This window comes from Haematobia irritans, chromosome 3 (assembly GCF_050003625.1).
Source record: "Haematobia irritans isolate KBUSLIRL chromosome 3, ASM5000362v1, whole genome shotgun sequence".
Taxonomy (NCBI): Eukaryota; Metazoa; Arthropoda; class Insecta; order Diptera; family Muscidae; genus Haematobia; species Haematobia irritans.
Genome location: NC_134399.1, coordinates 209,699,395 through 209,714,190, shown reverse-complemented (window position 1 = coordinate 209,714,190; position 14,796 = coordinate 209,699,395). Strand labels below are relative to the sequence as shown.

Sequence of the window (14,796 nt, the reverse complement as noted above, 5' to 3'; positions counted from 1 at the left end):
GCAGTCTATAGGGCTTTGCCCAAATAAATTTGACAAGCATACTTTTCCTCTGTTGGTTAAGCTACACTTGTAGTATAGTCAATGCATGGCTTTAAGCTGAGATCAAAAAACAAAAAAAACAACAATAACGATTGAAGAGAAGCCAACAATAACAAACAAAACGAAATTTAATTTCTATAGAAAATTTTGTCAAAATTTTATTTTTATAGAAAATTGTGTCAAAATTATATATCTATAGAAAAAAATTGTCAAAATTTTATTTCTATAGAAAATTTTGTCAAAATTTTTTCTATAGAAAATTTTGTCAAAATTTAATCTCTACAGAAAAAATTTGTCAAAATGTTTTTTCCATAGAAAATGTTGTCAAAATTTAATTTCTATAGAAAAAATGTGTTAAAATTTAATTTCTATAGAAAATTTTGCCAAAATTTAATTTCTATAGAAAATTTTCTCAAAATTTTATTTCTAAAGAAAATTTTCTCAAAATTTTATTTCTAAAGAAAATTTTTCAAAATTTTATTTCTATAGAAAATTTTGTCAAAATTGTATTTCTATACAAAATTTTTTCAAAATTTTATTTCTATAGAAAATTTTCTCAAAATTTTATTTCTATAGGAAATTTTGTCAAAATTTTATTTCTATAGAAATTTTCTCAAAATTGTATATCTATAGAAAATTTTGTCAAAATTCTATTTCTATCGAAAAAATTTGTCAAAATGATTTTTCTATAGAAAATTTTGTCAAAATGTAATCTCTATAGAAAAATTTTGTCAAAATTTAATTTCTATAAAAAAATTTGTTAAAATTTAATTTCTATAGAAAATTTTGTCAAAATTTAATTTCTATAGAATATTGTCTCAAAATTTTAATTCTATAGAAAATTTTTGTCTACATTTTATTTCTTAGAAAATTTTGTCAACATTTTATTTCTATAGAAAATTTTTTCAAAATTTTATTTCTATAGAAAATTTTATTTCTATAGAAAATTTTGTCAAAATTTTATTTCTATAAAAAAATTTATCAAAATTTTATTTCCATAGAAAATTTTGCCAAAATTTTATTTCCATAGAAAATTTTGCCAAAATTTTATTTCCATAGAAAATTTTGTCAAAATTTTATTTCCATAGAAAATTTTGTCAAAATATTATTTCCATAGAAAATTATTGTTGTTTTTGATCTCAGCGTAAAACCATGCATTGACTAAACTACAAGTGTAGCTTAACCAACAGAGGAAAAGAATGTTTGTCAAATTTATTTGGGCAAAGCCCTATAGACTGCAAGATGCAAGCATCCTCTACTTGCAGCAAAACTATCAACCAATTATGAGAATAAATTCGGGTAATTCACTGTCTTATCACTGTGTGCTGATCGATTCCATGTTAAGCTCAATGACAAGGAACCTCATTTTTATAACCGAGTCCGAACGGCGTTCCAAATTGCAGTGAAACCACTGAGATAAGCTTTGAAACGCTCAGAAATGTCACCAGCATTACTGAGGTGGGATAATCCACCGATGAAAAACTTTTTGGTGCTTGGTCGAATCGAACCCACGACCTTGTGTCTTCAAGGCGGCCATGCTACCCAATGCACCGCGGTGGCTCAGACGCAAAAGTCTAATCGGCTGAGATCCGAAGATTTTGGTGGGCATTGTGCCCGCTTGAGTTCTGGTGGCTAATCGAATGTGTAAATTTTCAGCAGTGTGGGGGTTGTTCAAATTGTTGGTTTCTTCAACAGAACGATCAACAAAGGCAGGTTTATATTTGTCTGAGTTCCTGAGGTCTGAACAACTCGGGATTGTTCAGGTTTTGTCAATAGACCGACTAATTTTTTCAGTTTCCCTGCACAGAAAAAAAATTCACGAAAATGTTTCCAATTAAAATCTTAATTGAGTTCTAAAAAAAATATTCAATTAAAAATTTAATTGATTCAACAAATTTTTTAATTGAAACAAAAATCAATCATACAAATTAATAGTATCACTTAATTTTTTAATTAGACCAATTAATGTTTTAATTGGCTGCCATTTAATTTTTAAATCAATTAAAAATCAATTCAATTAAATCAACAATCAATTCTGTGATTGAAGACATTTCAATTAAAAAAATTAATTGGATCAATTAATTTCGTGATTGAATCAGAAAAAATGTATGTGTGGTAATGAAATACCTCTGAAGCAACTACAGTAAACTCTCTCAGACTTGGACACTGTCAAAAAGAGAGGATACTTACTCCACTAAAATTAACCTGTCAAATATGGGAAAAAAATTGGGGGACCGTGGGTGACCCCCTTCTGAGAGGTTTCACTGTATTGTAATCATTGCAGAGGCACTCGAACTGTTGGGTGTTGTCTTTATTGTACGGTTGGGGATGTGTTGTGTGTGTGATGTGGGATTTGCAGTTTAAATTCGAGAAGGTGTGCAGATTGAAGGCGATACTTGAAGGTGTAATATCCCACCTTCTTCAGTAAAACACACCCAGTGTACCATTATCTGCTACTACTTAGTAGCTAATGGAACTTTGATTTAAATTAATAACCATTGCAGATTGGTCAAATGAATAAATATTAAATTAAAATATCCCACACCCAGAGAAGGAATATGATTACCTCAAACATGTTTCAAGAGCACCATGTTACTTTTTCACATCGACCATGTAGCATTTTTGTCGCAAAAATATTCTTTTCTCGTCAAGCATAACATGCTTTCCGAAATCAGATACATAATCTCCGAGAAAAGATCATGGTTTCGACAAACATGCTACATGTTTTCCGTGAAAAAGTAACATTTTGCTCTTGGAACATGGTTGGGGTGATCATATTCCTTCTCTGTGTGCACTTTAATTAAAATGTTAGGTTTTTTATAACAAAATTGTTAACAATATATTTTCAAGTTTCTTTGCAATTTTTCAAAATGCGATCTGGATTCAATATTAAATCCAGATTACAATCCAAAAAACATTATAAATTTATCATCAAATAAACCACCACTAAAAAGTAATTTAAAAATTTCAATCTAAATTTTAAATTTTATTCAATAATGAAAAAAACCCCATTCCAGGCCCCATGACAAAAGTTCAATAAACTAATTTGGAATTTATTTAACGTTCGTTACGAATATCGAATAAGATGAGGCATAAAGCACTCATCAACACTCAGGTCCCATATTACACTCGTTGTATATACATAAAGAGACTTTTTTTCAACGTTTTATGACTTTGACTTTTAATTTCTTTGAAAAGTAGAAACCCGTTTTGTTGTAACAAACTTGGGTTATATATTTTTGGTTTAAGTAACATCCATTATTTTGGCCAAATGGTCCAAGTGCAAAAACAATTCCCCGTTAAATGAAAGCTAAGCCACATACAACCATCAGTCGTAAAGAAAAGTTTAGTAATTTCATAGACTTCATAGGCATACCGTAAGCCTAAACTGGTTGCAATTGTGACAAGGATATGGCATCATAGTTTAATTCAAATATTCAATTTTTGTAATCGAACAATAATAACTGGATTAGTCTTGAGAATTTATGTAATACTTTCATTAACATGTGTTACCATGTTTTCCTATAAAATACTAGTAGGTGAAATTGAACAATCTTTTGAATGATACTTCTTTTTCATAGAAAAATTGATGTGTTTTTTTTTTATAAGTTTATGTCTTTGAATTTAGATTTTCAAATATTCCAATAAATAGATAGCCCAAATAGAAATCCGAAAACCTATACAAGGGTGTTGAAAAATCAAATTACTATAGTATAGTTCATTATCGTTAGCGAATAAGAGCATTATCGGTCATTCGTATTTGGAAGGTAAATCACACAGTGATAACGTAGGTTGCTTGGATGCTATGTACGATGAGTCATTTCCTTTGGGTTCAGACTTTTAAAAGAAACTGTCTGAGTTTAAGAGTAGACGATATAATTTTGTTTTACTCTTCCAGGCGAAGATGCTCTGAAGAATGCCTAGACTGTCCCGAAAATTTCATAACCCCGGAATTTACAAAAGTGATTCATACAGACTACTTGGAGAAGATTGAAACGATCATATATGGCTATACAATGCCGAATTATTGGGCTCATTTCATTTATTTTAGATTTGTAATACAAAAGCTTTCGCGGTGAAGTGAAATTTTATATTGAGGGAAATTTTTATAGTCAGCTTACCATAGTGCTGTGATTATGTTGCTATACAAGGCCGAATTATTGGGCGCATGAGCGTGAGTTTTACTGTGAACTGGTGTCGCCAGAACACGAGCGACTCGTCGGAAGTGAGTCGGGTTGTTTTGTCTGGACAAGCGTAAAGGTGACGCGTATCGGGGCTATGAATATGGGCCCCGGTTGTCACAGTTGGTAGAATTCTACCAAAAATGCTAGATTTTTTACTGTTTGATGGATTGGTAGATATGAATATGTTTTGGTAGATTTTGCAAAATATTCCTCTCCAACGAAGAGGCACATCACAAATTTTCTATAGAAAAAAATTTTTGACAAAATTTTCTATAGAAACAAAATATTGACAAAATTTTCTATTAAAATAAAATTTTGACAAAATTTTCTTTAGAAATAAAATGTTGACAAATTTTTCTATAGAAATAAAATTTTGACACGATTTTCTATAGAAATACATTTTGGCAAATTTTCTTAGCATAAAATTAAAAAAAAAATATTTCTTTGATATAAAAGTTAAGAAACAAAAATTCATAAAAATAAAATTTTGACGAAATTTTCTATAGAAATAAAATTTTGACAATATTTTCTATAGAAATAAAATTTTGACAAAAATTTTCTATAGAAATAAAATTTTGACAAAATTTCCAATAGAAATAAAATTTTCACAAAATTTTCTATAGAAATAAAATTTTGACAAAATTTTCTATAGAAATGAAATTTTGACAAAATTTTCTATAGACATAAAATTTTGACAAAATTTTCTATAGACATTAAATTTTGACAAAATTTTCTATTGAAATAACAGTTTGGAAAATTTTTAACAAAATTTTGAAAAAAATTTCTATAGACATAAAATCTTGACAAAATTTTCTATAGAAATAAAACTTTGGAAAATGTTTAACAAAATTTTCTATAGAAATAAAATTTTGGAAAATGTTTAAAAAATGTTGACAAAATTTTCGATAGACATAAAATTTTGACAAAATTTTCTATAGAAATAAAATTTTGACAAAATTTTCTATAGATATAAAATGTTGACAAAATTTTATACAAAAATAATATTTTGACAAAATTTTATAAGAAATAAAATTTTGACAAAATTTTCTTTTAAAATAAAATTTTTAGAAAATACACTTTAGAAATAAAATTTTGACAAAATTTTCTATAGAAATAAAATTTTGACAACATTTTCTATAGAAATAAATTTTTGACAAATTTTCTTAGAATAAAATTTAAAAAAATATATTTCTTAGATATAAAAGTTAAGAAAAAAAATTTTCATAAAAATAAAATTTTGACAATATTTTCTTTAGAAATAAAATTTTGACGAAACTTTCTATAGAAAAAAAATTGACAAAATTTTCTATAGAAATAACATTTTGACAAAATTTTCTATAGAAATAACATTTTGACAAAATTTCCAATAGAAATAAAATGTTGACAAAATTTTCTATGGAAATAAAATTTTGACAAAATTTTCTATAGAAATAAAATTTTGACAAAATTTTCTATAGAAATAAAATTTTGACAAAATATTCTATAGACATAAAATTTTGTCAAAGTTTTTCTATAGAAATTAAATTTTGACAAAATTTTCTTTAGAAATAAAATTTTGACAAAATTTTCTATAGAAATAAAATTTTGACAAAATTTTCTACAGAAATAAAATCTTGACAAAATTTTCTATAGAAATAAAATTTTGGAAAATTTTTAACAAAATTTTCTATAGAACTAAAATTTTCTATAGAAATAAATTTTGGCAAATTTTCTTAGCATACAATTTAAAAAAAAAATATTTCTTAGATATAAATGTTAAGAAAAAAAATTTCATTTTTCTAAATTTCATTCAATTTTCTATAGAAATAAAATTTTGGAAAATGTTTAAAAAATGTTGACAAAATTTTCGATAGACATAAAATTTTGACAAAATTTTCTATAGAAATAAAATTTTGACAAAATTTTCTATAGAACAAAATTTTGACAAAATTTTCTATAGAATAAAATCTTTACAAAATTTTCTATAGAAATAAAATGTTGACAAAATTTCCAATAGAAATAAAATTTTGACAAAATTTCCAAAAGAAATAAAATTTTGACAAAATTTTCTATAGAAATAAAATTTTGACAAAATTTTCTATTGAAATAAAAAGTTGACAAAATTTTCTTTAGAAATAAAATGTTGACAAAATTTTCTATAGAAATAAAATGTTGACAAAATTTTCTATAGAAATAAAATTTTGACAAATTTATATAAAAATAAAATTTTGACAAAATTTTTTACGGAAATAAAATTTTGACAAAATTTTATAGAGAAATAAAATTTTGACAAAAATTTCTTTAGAAATAAAATGTTGACAAAATTTTCTATAGAAATTAAATTTTGACAAAATTTTCTATAGAAATAAAATTTTGACAAAATTTTCTATAGAAATAAAATTTTGACAAAATTTTCTATAGAAATAAAATATTGACAAACTTTTCTATAGAAATAAAATTTTGGAATGTTGACAAAATTTTCTATAGAACTAAAATTTATTTTAAAAGAAAATTTTGACAAAATGTTCTTTTAATAAAATTTTGACAAAATTTTCTATAGAAATAAATTTTGGCAAATTTTCTTATCATAAAATTTAAAAAAAAAATATTTCTTAGATATAAAAGTTAAGAAAAAAAAATTCATAAAAATAAAATTTTGACAAAATTTTCTATAGAAATAAAATTTTGACAAAATTTTCTATAGAACAAAATTTTGACAAAATTTTCTATAGAATAAAATCTTTACAAAATTTTCTATAGAAATAAAATGTTGACAAAATTTCCAAAAGAAATAAAATTTTGACAAAATTTCCAAAAGAAATAAAATTTTGACAAAATTTTCTATAGAAATAAAATTTTGACAAAATTTTCTATAGAAATAAAAAGTTGACAAAATTTTCTTTAGAAATAAAATGTTGACAAAATTTTCTATAGAAATAAAATGTTGACAAAATTTTCTATAGAAATAAAATTTTGACAAAATTTTCTATAGAAATAAAATTTTGACAAAATTTTCTATAGAAATAAAATTTTGACAAATTTATATAAAAATAAAATTTTGACAAAATTTTTTACGGAAATAAAATTTTGACAAAATTTTATAGAGAAGTAAAATTTTGACAAAAATTTCTTTAGAAATAAAATGTTGACAAAATTTTCTATAGAAATAAAATTTTGACGAACTTTTCTATAGAAATAAAATTTTGACAAAATTTTCTATAGAAATAAAATTTTGACAAAATTTTCTATAGAAATAAAATTTTGACAAAATTTTCTATAGAAATAAAATTTTGACAAAATTTTCTATAGAAATAAAATTTTGACAAAATTTTCTATAGAAATAAAATTTTGACAAAATATTCTATAGAAATAAAATTTTGACAAAGTTTTCTATAGAAATAAAATTTTGACAAAGTTTTCTATAGAAATAAAATTTTGACAAAGTTTTCTATAGATATAAAATTTTGACAACTTTTTCTATAGAAATAAAATTTTGACAAAATTATCTATAGAAATAAAAAAAATTCTATAGAAATAAAATGTAGAAATAAAATTTTGACAAAAATTTATATAAAAATAAAATTTTGACAAAATTTTATAGAGAAATAAAATTTTGATAAAAATTTCTTTAGAAATAAAATGTTGACAACATTTCTATAGACATAAAATTTTGACAAAGGCCCTCACGGTCGAGGCCCTCACGGTCGGAAGGGGCGGGAAAGTGGGCGATCCGGACCCCGCCATGGTCCGCTGTCCCTACGTCATGGGGACGAGGCCCTCATGGTCGGAAGGGGCGGGAAAGTGGGCGATGGGACCGTTCGTAAAAAATCTTAACAAAATTTTCTATAGAGATAAAATTTTGACAAAATTTTCTATAGAAATAAAATTTTTAACAAAATTTTAACAAAATTTCCTTTAGACATGAAATTTTGAAAATTTTTTCTTTAGAAATAAAATTTTGGAAAATTTTTAAAAAAAATTTTGACAAAACTTTCCATAGAAATAAAATCTTGACAAAATTTTCTATAGAAATAAAATTTTGACAAAAATTTCTATAAAAATAAAATTTTGACAAAAATTTCTATAAAAATAAAATTTTGACAAAGTTTTCTAAACAAATAAAATTTTGACAAAATTTTCTATGGACATAAATGTTGTTGAAATTGTTGGTTGGCAGAAGGATCAATAAAGGCAGGTTTATATTTGTAAACAAATAAAATTTTGACAAAATTTTCTATGGACATAAATGTTGTTGAAATTGTTGGTTGGCAGAAGGATCAATAAAGGCAGGTTTATATTTGTCTGAATCTCTGAGGTCTGAACAACTCAGGATTGTTTAGGTTTTCTATAGAATAAAATCTTGACAAAATTTTCTATAGAAATGAAATCTTGACAAAATTGTCTATAGAAATAAAATTTTAGAAAATTTTTAACAAAATTTTCCTATAGACAGAAAATTTTGAAAAAAAATTCTATAGACATAGAATTTTGACAAAATTTTCTATAGAAAAACAAAAACAAACCCAGCCAAATACATACAAATCGATGATTTGAGTTTGGCAAAGGAAAAGAGATATGCTGGCAAATTTGTTTAGGCAGTAGCCGACTATCAAACCCTTTTTCGGTAGGTTCAAGTGCAGTTCACGTTGGGTTGAGTGAATTACCCGAATTTATTCTGATAATTGGTTGATAGTTTTGCTGCAAGTAGAGGATGCTGATGAGGAATGTGGTAATTCCGAAACAGCTGTACATCCAACCATCTTGCAGTCTATAGGGCTTTGCCCAAATAAATTTGACAAGCATACTTTTCCTCTGTTGGTTAAGCTACACTTGTAGTTTAGTCAATGCATGGCTTTAAGCTGAGATCAAAAAACAAAAAAACAACAATAACGAAATAAAATTTTGATAAAATATTTCCATAGAAATACAATTTTGTTAAAATATTTCTATAGAAATATAATTTTTCAATATAAGATGTTTTGTTTAGTTGTTTTTTGGTACAATTTTCTCCATATTTTGGTAGATTATTTTTGGTTCAAGTGGTAACCGTGGGTATGTAGAACCCCAAAAAATTATATATATGGAAACAACCAAATTTCCTATAGACAGACATAAAATTTTGACAAAATTTTCTATAGAAATAATATTTTGATAAAACATTTTTATAGAAATAAAATTTTGATAAAATATTTCTATGGAAATATAATTTTTCAAAATAAGATTTTTTGTTTGGTTGTTTTTGGTACAATTTTCTCTCTTGGTTCGGGTGGTAACTGTGGGTAGGTAGAGCCCCAAAAAAATTATATATATGGAAAACAACCACATCATTTTTTATGGTTTTTGGAATTTTAGGGCCCTTTTCTATTATGAAAATAAACCCCAATATCAAATGACCAAAAAAACCCCAAATTTCCATAGTTGGTTTTTGCGTGGTCAGGGTTTTAGACTTTCTCTTATATATAGAGTCAAAAGTGGGCTAACGACTCTATCGATTTTCATGCTTTAGTTACATCTTGTTGTGGTTTAGCGTCGTCCCACATCTGTGGCCCTGTTTCATTTCGGTTTGCGACTTAAAGTCCAACTCTTTTACTTCCAAAAAATTTTGCTCATGTCACAAAGGTTATTTTTGCAGCCAAAGAAGTTGGAAGTTTAGACCATTGCAGTACATAACTTATTCTGTATTTCCACTCTCACTCTCAAGTCATTCGAAGAATTTTTCCGTTTTAAGATGGCTATAGAACCCACCTTCAAATATAAATATGGGTTGTGACATTGGACTTTTTACTATTCCATAGACATTGATCTTGCCGATTTTACTTCGTTGGATCTTAGGGGAAATTTTTCGATTTGGTTTGGATTCAAATTAGTTGGGAATCTATTTTAGCTCCACAAACTGAATTTGATTTTTGACTTTCTACCAAAAGAGAGGTAGATAGACGATTGTAATCCACACTGGGGTTTGATTTTGTTATTTTTTGGGAAATTAATAAAATTTTCGGCCTTATTGCGAACGCAATAACAATCAAATGCTTCCATATGTTCGAGTTGTTTGGGTATATTTTTAGCCCATTTAAATAAAAGTCGCAAATATAGTTTGTAAACAAGTTCTTATGTCGTAGTTCCTAGTCCGTCCACATTGTTGTTATGTTTACCCCCATTTGTTTTTAGAGGGGCAAGCCATTTATAGTGATGGTGGTGAAGTAAACACAGTAAACACTTACTCATTCAGTTCAGGGAATATCATGTAGACGTAAAACATTGCTGCCAATGACGTTATAAAGATTCCAGCTAGAATAAAAAGGGATTTTTTGGTAGCTCTACGATCCGCAGCAGACATTGGTTTTTTAGTGGAATGATTCGTTGTTGTTGGCGGTATTGTGTTGTTGTTGTTGTTATGATGGTTAGTAGCTGAAGAATTGGATTTTCCATTGTGTTGTATTTGTGATGCTGGAGATGGTGACATTGAATTAATTAATGTTTCAGATGTTGTCGTTGTTGTTGTTGATTTGTAATTACGACGATTTAATTCTTTTTCTGCCACTTCTTTAACACGAGAGAGCAGCAGAAGAACGAGAACACAACAAATTAAAAATAAAAAAACAAATAAATTGAATTTTAGATTAATCAGCTCAAATAATGGATTTCCAGATAGTGTTTTTCAATAGTGCGAAGATTAAATCGCGAGTTACATTTGTGGATTGTGTCTCGGCTAAGCAAAATTCAAATTTGTGACAATTAACTCGTGGAACACATTCCAAAAAAATAGTTTTTCTTAAAAAGAGGCAATTTAGTGGTGGAAATACTTTTGACAAAATTTTGTATAGAAATAAAATTTTGACAAAATTTTCTATAGAAATAAAATTTTGGCAAAATTTTCTATAGAAATAAAATTTTCTATAGAAACAAAATTTTGACAAAATTTTCTATAGAAATAAAATTTTGACAAAATTTTCTATAGAAATAAAATTTTGGCAAAATTTTCTATAGAAACAAAATTTTGACAAAATTTTCTATAGAAATAAAATTTTGACAAAATTTTCTATAGAAATAAAATTTTGACAAAATTTTCTATAGAAATAAAATTTTAACAAAATTTTCTATAGAAATAAAATTTTAACAAAATTTTCTATAAAAATGACATTTTGACAAAAATTTCTATAGAAATAAAATTTTACCAAAATTTTTACACAAAAATTTTTCAAAATTTTCAATTTTAAAAATGAAATTTTGACAAAATTTTTCTATAGAAATAAAATTTTGACATTTTCTATAGAAATAAAATTTTGACAAAATTTTCTATAGAAATAAAATTTTGACAAAATTTTCTATAGAAATAAAATTTTGACAAAATTTTCTATAGAAATAAAATTTGGCTAAACTCTAGTTTAGCTATACCTCTCAGATTTTTTTCAAAACTTCATAGATGGTAGTACTCTTTGAGTAGATTACAACAACAACTTTTTTTCTTGGCGGTCGTAACCGGATAACCGGTTATTCGGTTCTAAAGTGTAAGTTAAAAATCCTTAATATATCCGGTTCTAGAGATCCGATTACTTTTGAAAGTGCATCAGAGATCCGATTACTTTTGAAAGTGCTAGAAAGGTTTTGAAGAGACCTTTAAAATGATGTATGAACCGTTATATCAGCTTCATCCGTTCCAGCTGTACGGGTAAAAACTTGTATTTTTCGGAACCGGTTTTTTATAAATAAGCTTATATCTCAAAAACTGCTCCATATAAAAGTACTAAATAACGGATTGCTTTGTGTAGCTAACACTTCTACCTTTCCGTCAAGGTCAAAGTTAAGCTGCTATCTTTACTATAACCGGTGATATCCATATATATTATATGAAAAATAAAAATTTTTTTCAAAAAAATCGCGCGATTTTTTTGAAAAAATTTTTTGGCTGCGGCGCTTTCTTATTCCGACAATTAGACATATTACCCAGATCCTATCCATATCCGGTTTGAAAAGACAAAATGAAAAATTATTTCAAAAAAATCGCGCGATTAATGATGTGGCTTTAGGAACAATCAGTTCATTCAAACCATAACCGGTTTTAAACCGGATCTGTTTTCATTCTACCCTCTCTTGAATTAAAATTGAATACAATTCTTTTTTGGCAAAATTCAAATTTTACGAGTTGTAACTCATTTGAAAGTCCGTACCTTTAGCTTTCTAATAATGTACATTTTAAAGTAATCGGTTCACTAAAACCGGTTTTATTAACGATAAATTCAAATTTTACGGTTACAATTAAATTTCAGATCAAATATATCCGGTTCTAACGGAGATATCGGCTTGCAAATGACTTTGATAGGAAGAAGTGTTAGCTACACAATGCAATTAGTAATTTTGTACCTTTACATCGAGCGTTTTTGGATTAAAGGCCGGTTTTGTCAAAAAAAAACCGGTTCAAAAACACGTATTTTTCATCTAAAACCTAAACGGAGTGAGTTGTACCTCATTTGAAAGGTCGTACCTTTAACTTTCTAGTGATGTATATTTTAAAGTAATCGGTTTACTAAAACCGGTTTTATTAACGATTATTTGCTTACACTTTAGGCTCGAATAACCGGTTAACCGGTTGCGACCGCCAACCGGTTACTTTTTATTTCGATGTCAAATTTAATTCTCTATCGACCCAAAAAATTTTTTTTACGAGGTATAGCTCAACTAGAGTTGCTCCTAAAATTTTGACAAAATTTTCTATAGTAATAAAATTTTCCATTTGTTTTGTTTTGTTATTGTTGGTTTTGTTCTTTAAGCATTGTTGTTGTTTTTTATTTCAGCTTAAAACCATACATTGACTAAACTACAAGAGTAGCTTAACCAACAGAGGATAAAATTTTGACAAAATTTTCTATAGAAATAAAATTTTGACAAAATTTTCTATAGAAATAAAATTTTGACAAAATTTTTTATAGAAATAAAATTTTCTATAGAAATAAATTTTTGACAACATTTTCGATAGAAATAAAATTTTGACAAAATATTCTATAGAATAAAATTTTGACAAAATCTAATGGCTACGAAAATAAGATTCTTATAAAACTTCAGAAGTCTTATGTATAGTATTTTAGATATGCTGTCACCAAATATCGGCTATATATAACATTGTTATTGGATCGCCCATATCTGGGAAACCATTCTTGGTGAACTGACCAGACAAAATTCCAGTGGGACATTCTGACGGGGATAAAAAAAATCAGAATTAAGAAATCTAAAATCTTATGTACAATATTTGAAATATAGCGTCACCAGATATCGGCTATATATAGCCCCGATATTGGATCGCACATATCTGAGAAACCATTCGTGATGAATTCACCAGACAGAATGTCAGTAATAGATATTGACAAGGACAATAAATCAAAATAAAAAAACCAAAGTATCATGTACAGTATTTGAGATATACCATCTCCAGATATCGGCTATATATAGCCCCGATATTGGAGGGCCCATATCTGGGAAACCACTCTTGGTGAATTGGCCGCACAAAAACCATATTGACGGGAACAAAAAAAAATCCACAAGTTAAATTCGCCTCACAAAAAATTGTTTAGCCGAGACATAAACCAAAATTTTAAATCGCGAATTTATCTTCACACCCTTGTATTTTTTTTTTATGTACATATTTACAAAGATTAGCGATGTGTATTACCTATACCCGCGGATTCTAATAAGGGCGTATTTTCAAAGTCCATTATTTGATTATAAAATTACACGTAGTTACGTATTTTCAGATGGCTGGTTCTGGGTTGCTAGTGTTATATGGTGTTGTTGTGTGGAAACAGAAGCAGATCCAAACTTGGTTACAAACACGTACAAATAATAGAACACACAATTTGTTGTATATATGGTGGGCAGTAACACACAGATAGACACACACACAAGATTTTTTTCTATTTCATTTCCGTGTACACTTGAATTTTAGAATTCACGACTTCTTTATGTAAATTGAAGAGCTCATATAAATTGAAGATCGTTTAAATAACTCTGTTAACCCGTAATAAAGACCATAAGTACAAAATTTAATTATATTCTGCTCTGTAAAGCTGCGAAACAATGTAGTTTTTTTTTGTTGTTTTTTTTTTCTATCGCGTGATTTTTCCAAACAAAGATCTGCAATTGTTACAGATTATTACAATTTCTCACTTAAGTATTTCACAAATGTTTTAATTTTCTTTTTCTTTATTGATTTTTTATCTTTTATTATTATTGTTATTATAAAAAAACAATTACAAGAGCACAATAGCAATTACAAGAGCACGTAGCAACGTTCTTTCTCCGCAAGTATATAACAAAATAACATCAGACCACAGGTCGTATAATCGATATTGTACTTTTTGTAATCGTCTGATTGTTAGTTATCGATAGTTAAATCATCGTCAAATCGATAATTACCGGTATGACAGCGGTGTGGCCAGATCACAAAAAATTGTATGTTCAGTTTTCAAGCTGAAAACCACCCAATAAACACAGGATGAGCGTTTTTCAAATGCAACAACTTTTCAGTTTGAGGGTAAATATAATTTTCAACATAAATTCAACTTGACTTGAAATAGCTCACCTTCAATACATCTTCAAATTG

General features: G+C 26.8%; 1 protein-coding gene across 1 annotated transcript in view; it reads right to left on the bottom strand.

The window, feature by feature from the left end:
- Positions 1 to 14,509, bottom strand: part of stas (Transmembrane protein stas) — a 36,570-nt gene extending 22,061 nt beyond the window's left edge. Inside the window, exons 1-2 of the mRNA XM_075302523.1 lie at positions 13,867 to 14,509; positions 10,424 to 10,745 (exon numbers count right to left, since the gene is read on the bottom strand). Of these exons, the coding sequence (XP_075158638.1) occupies positions 10,424 to 10,745; positions 13,867 to 13,909 (365 nt within the window). The 5' untranslated portion in view covers positions 13,910 to 14,509. The remainder of the gene's footprint in view (positions 1 to 10,423; positions 10,746 to 13,866) is intronic.
- Positions 14,510 to 14,796: the final 287 nt, after the last annotated feature.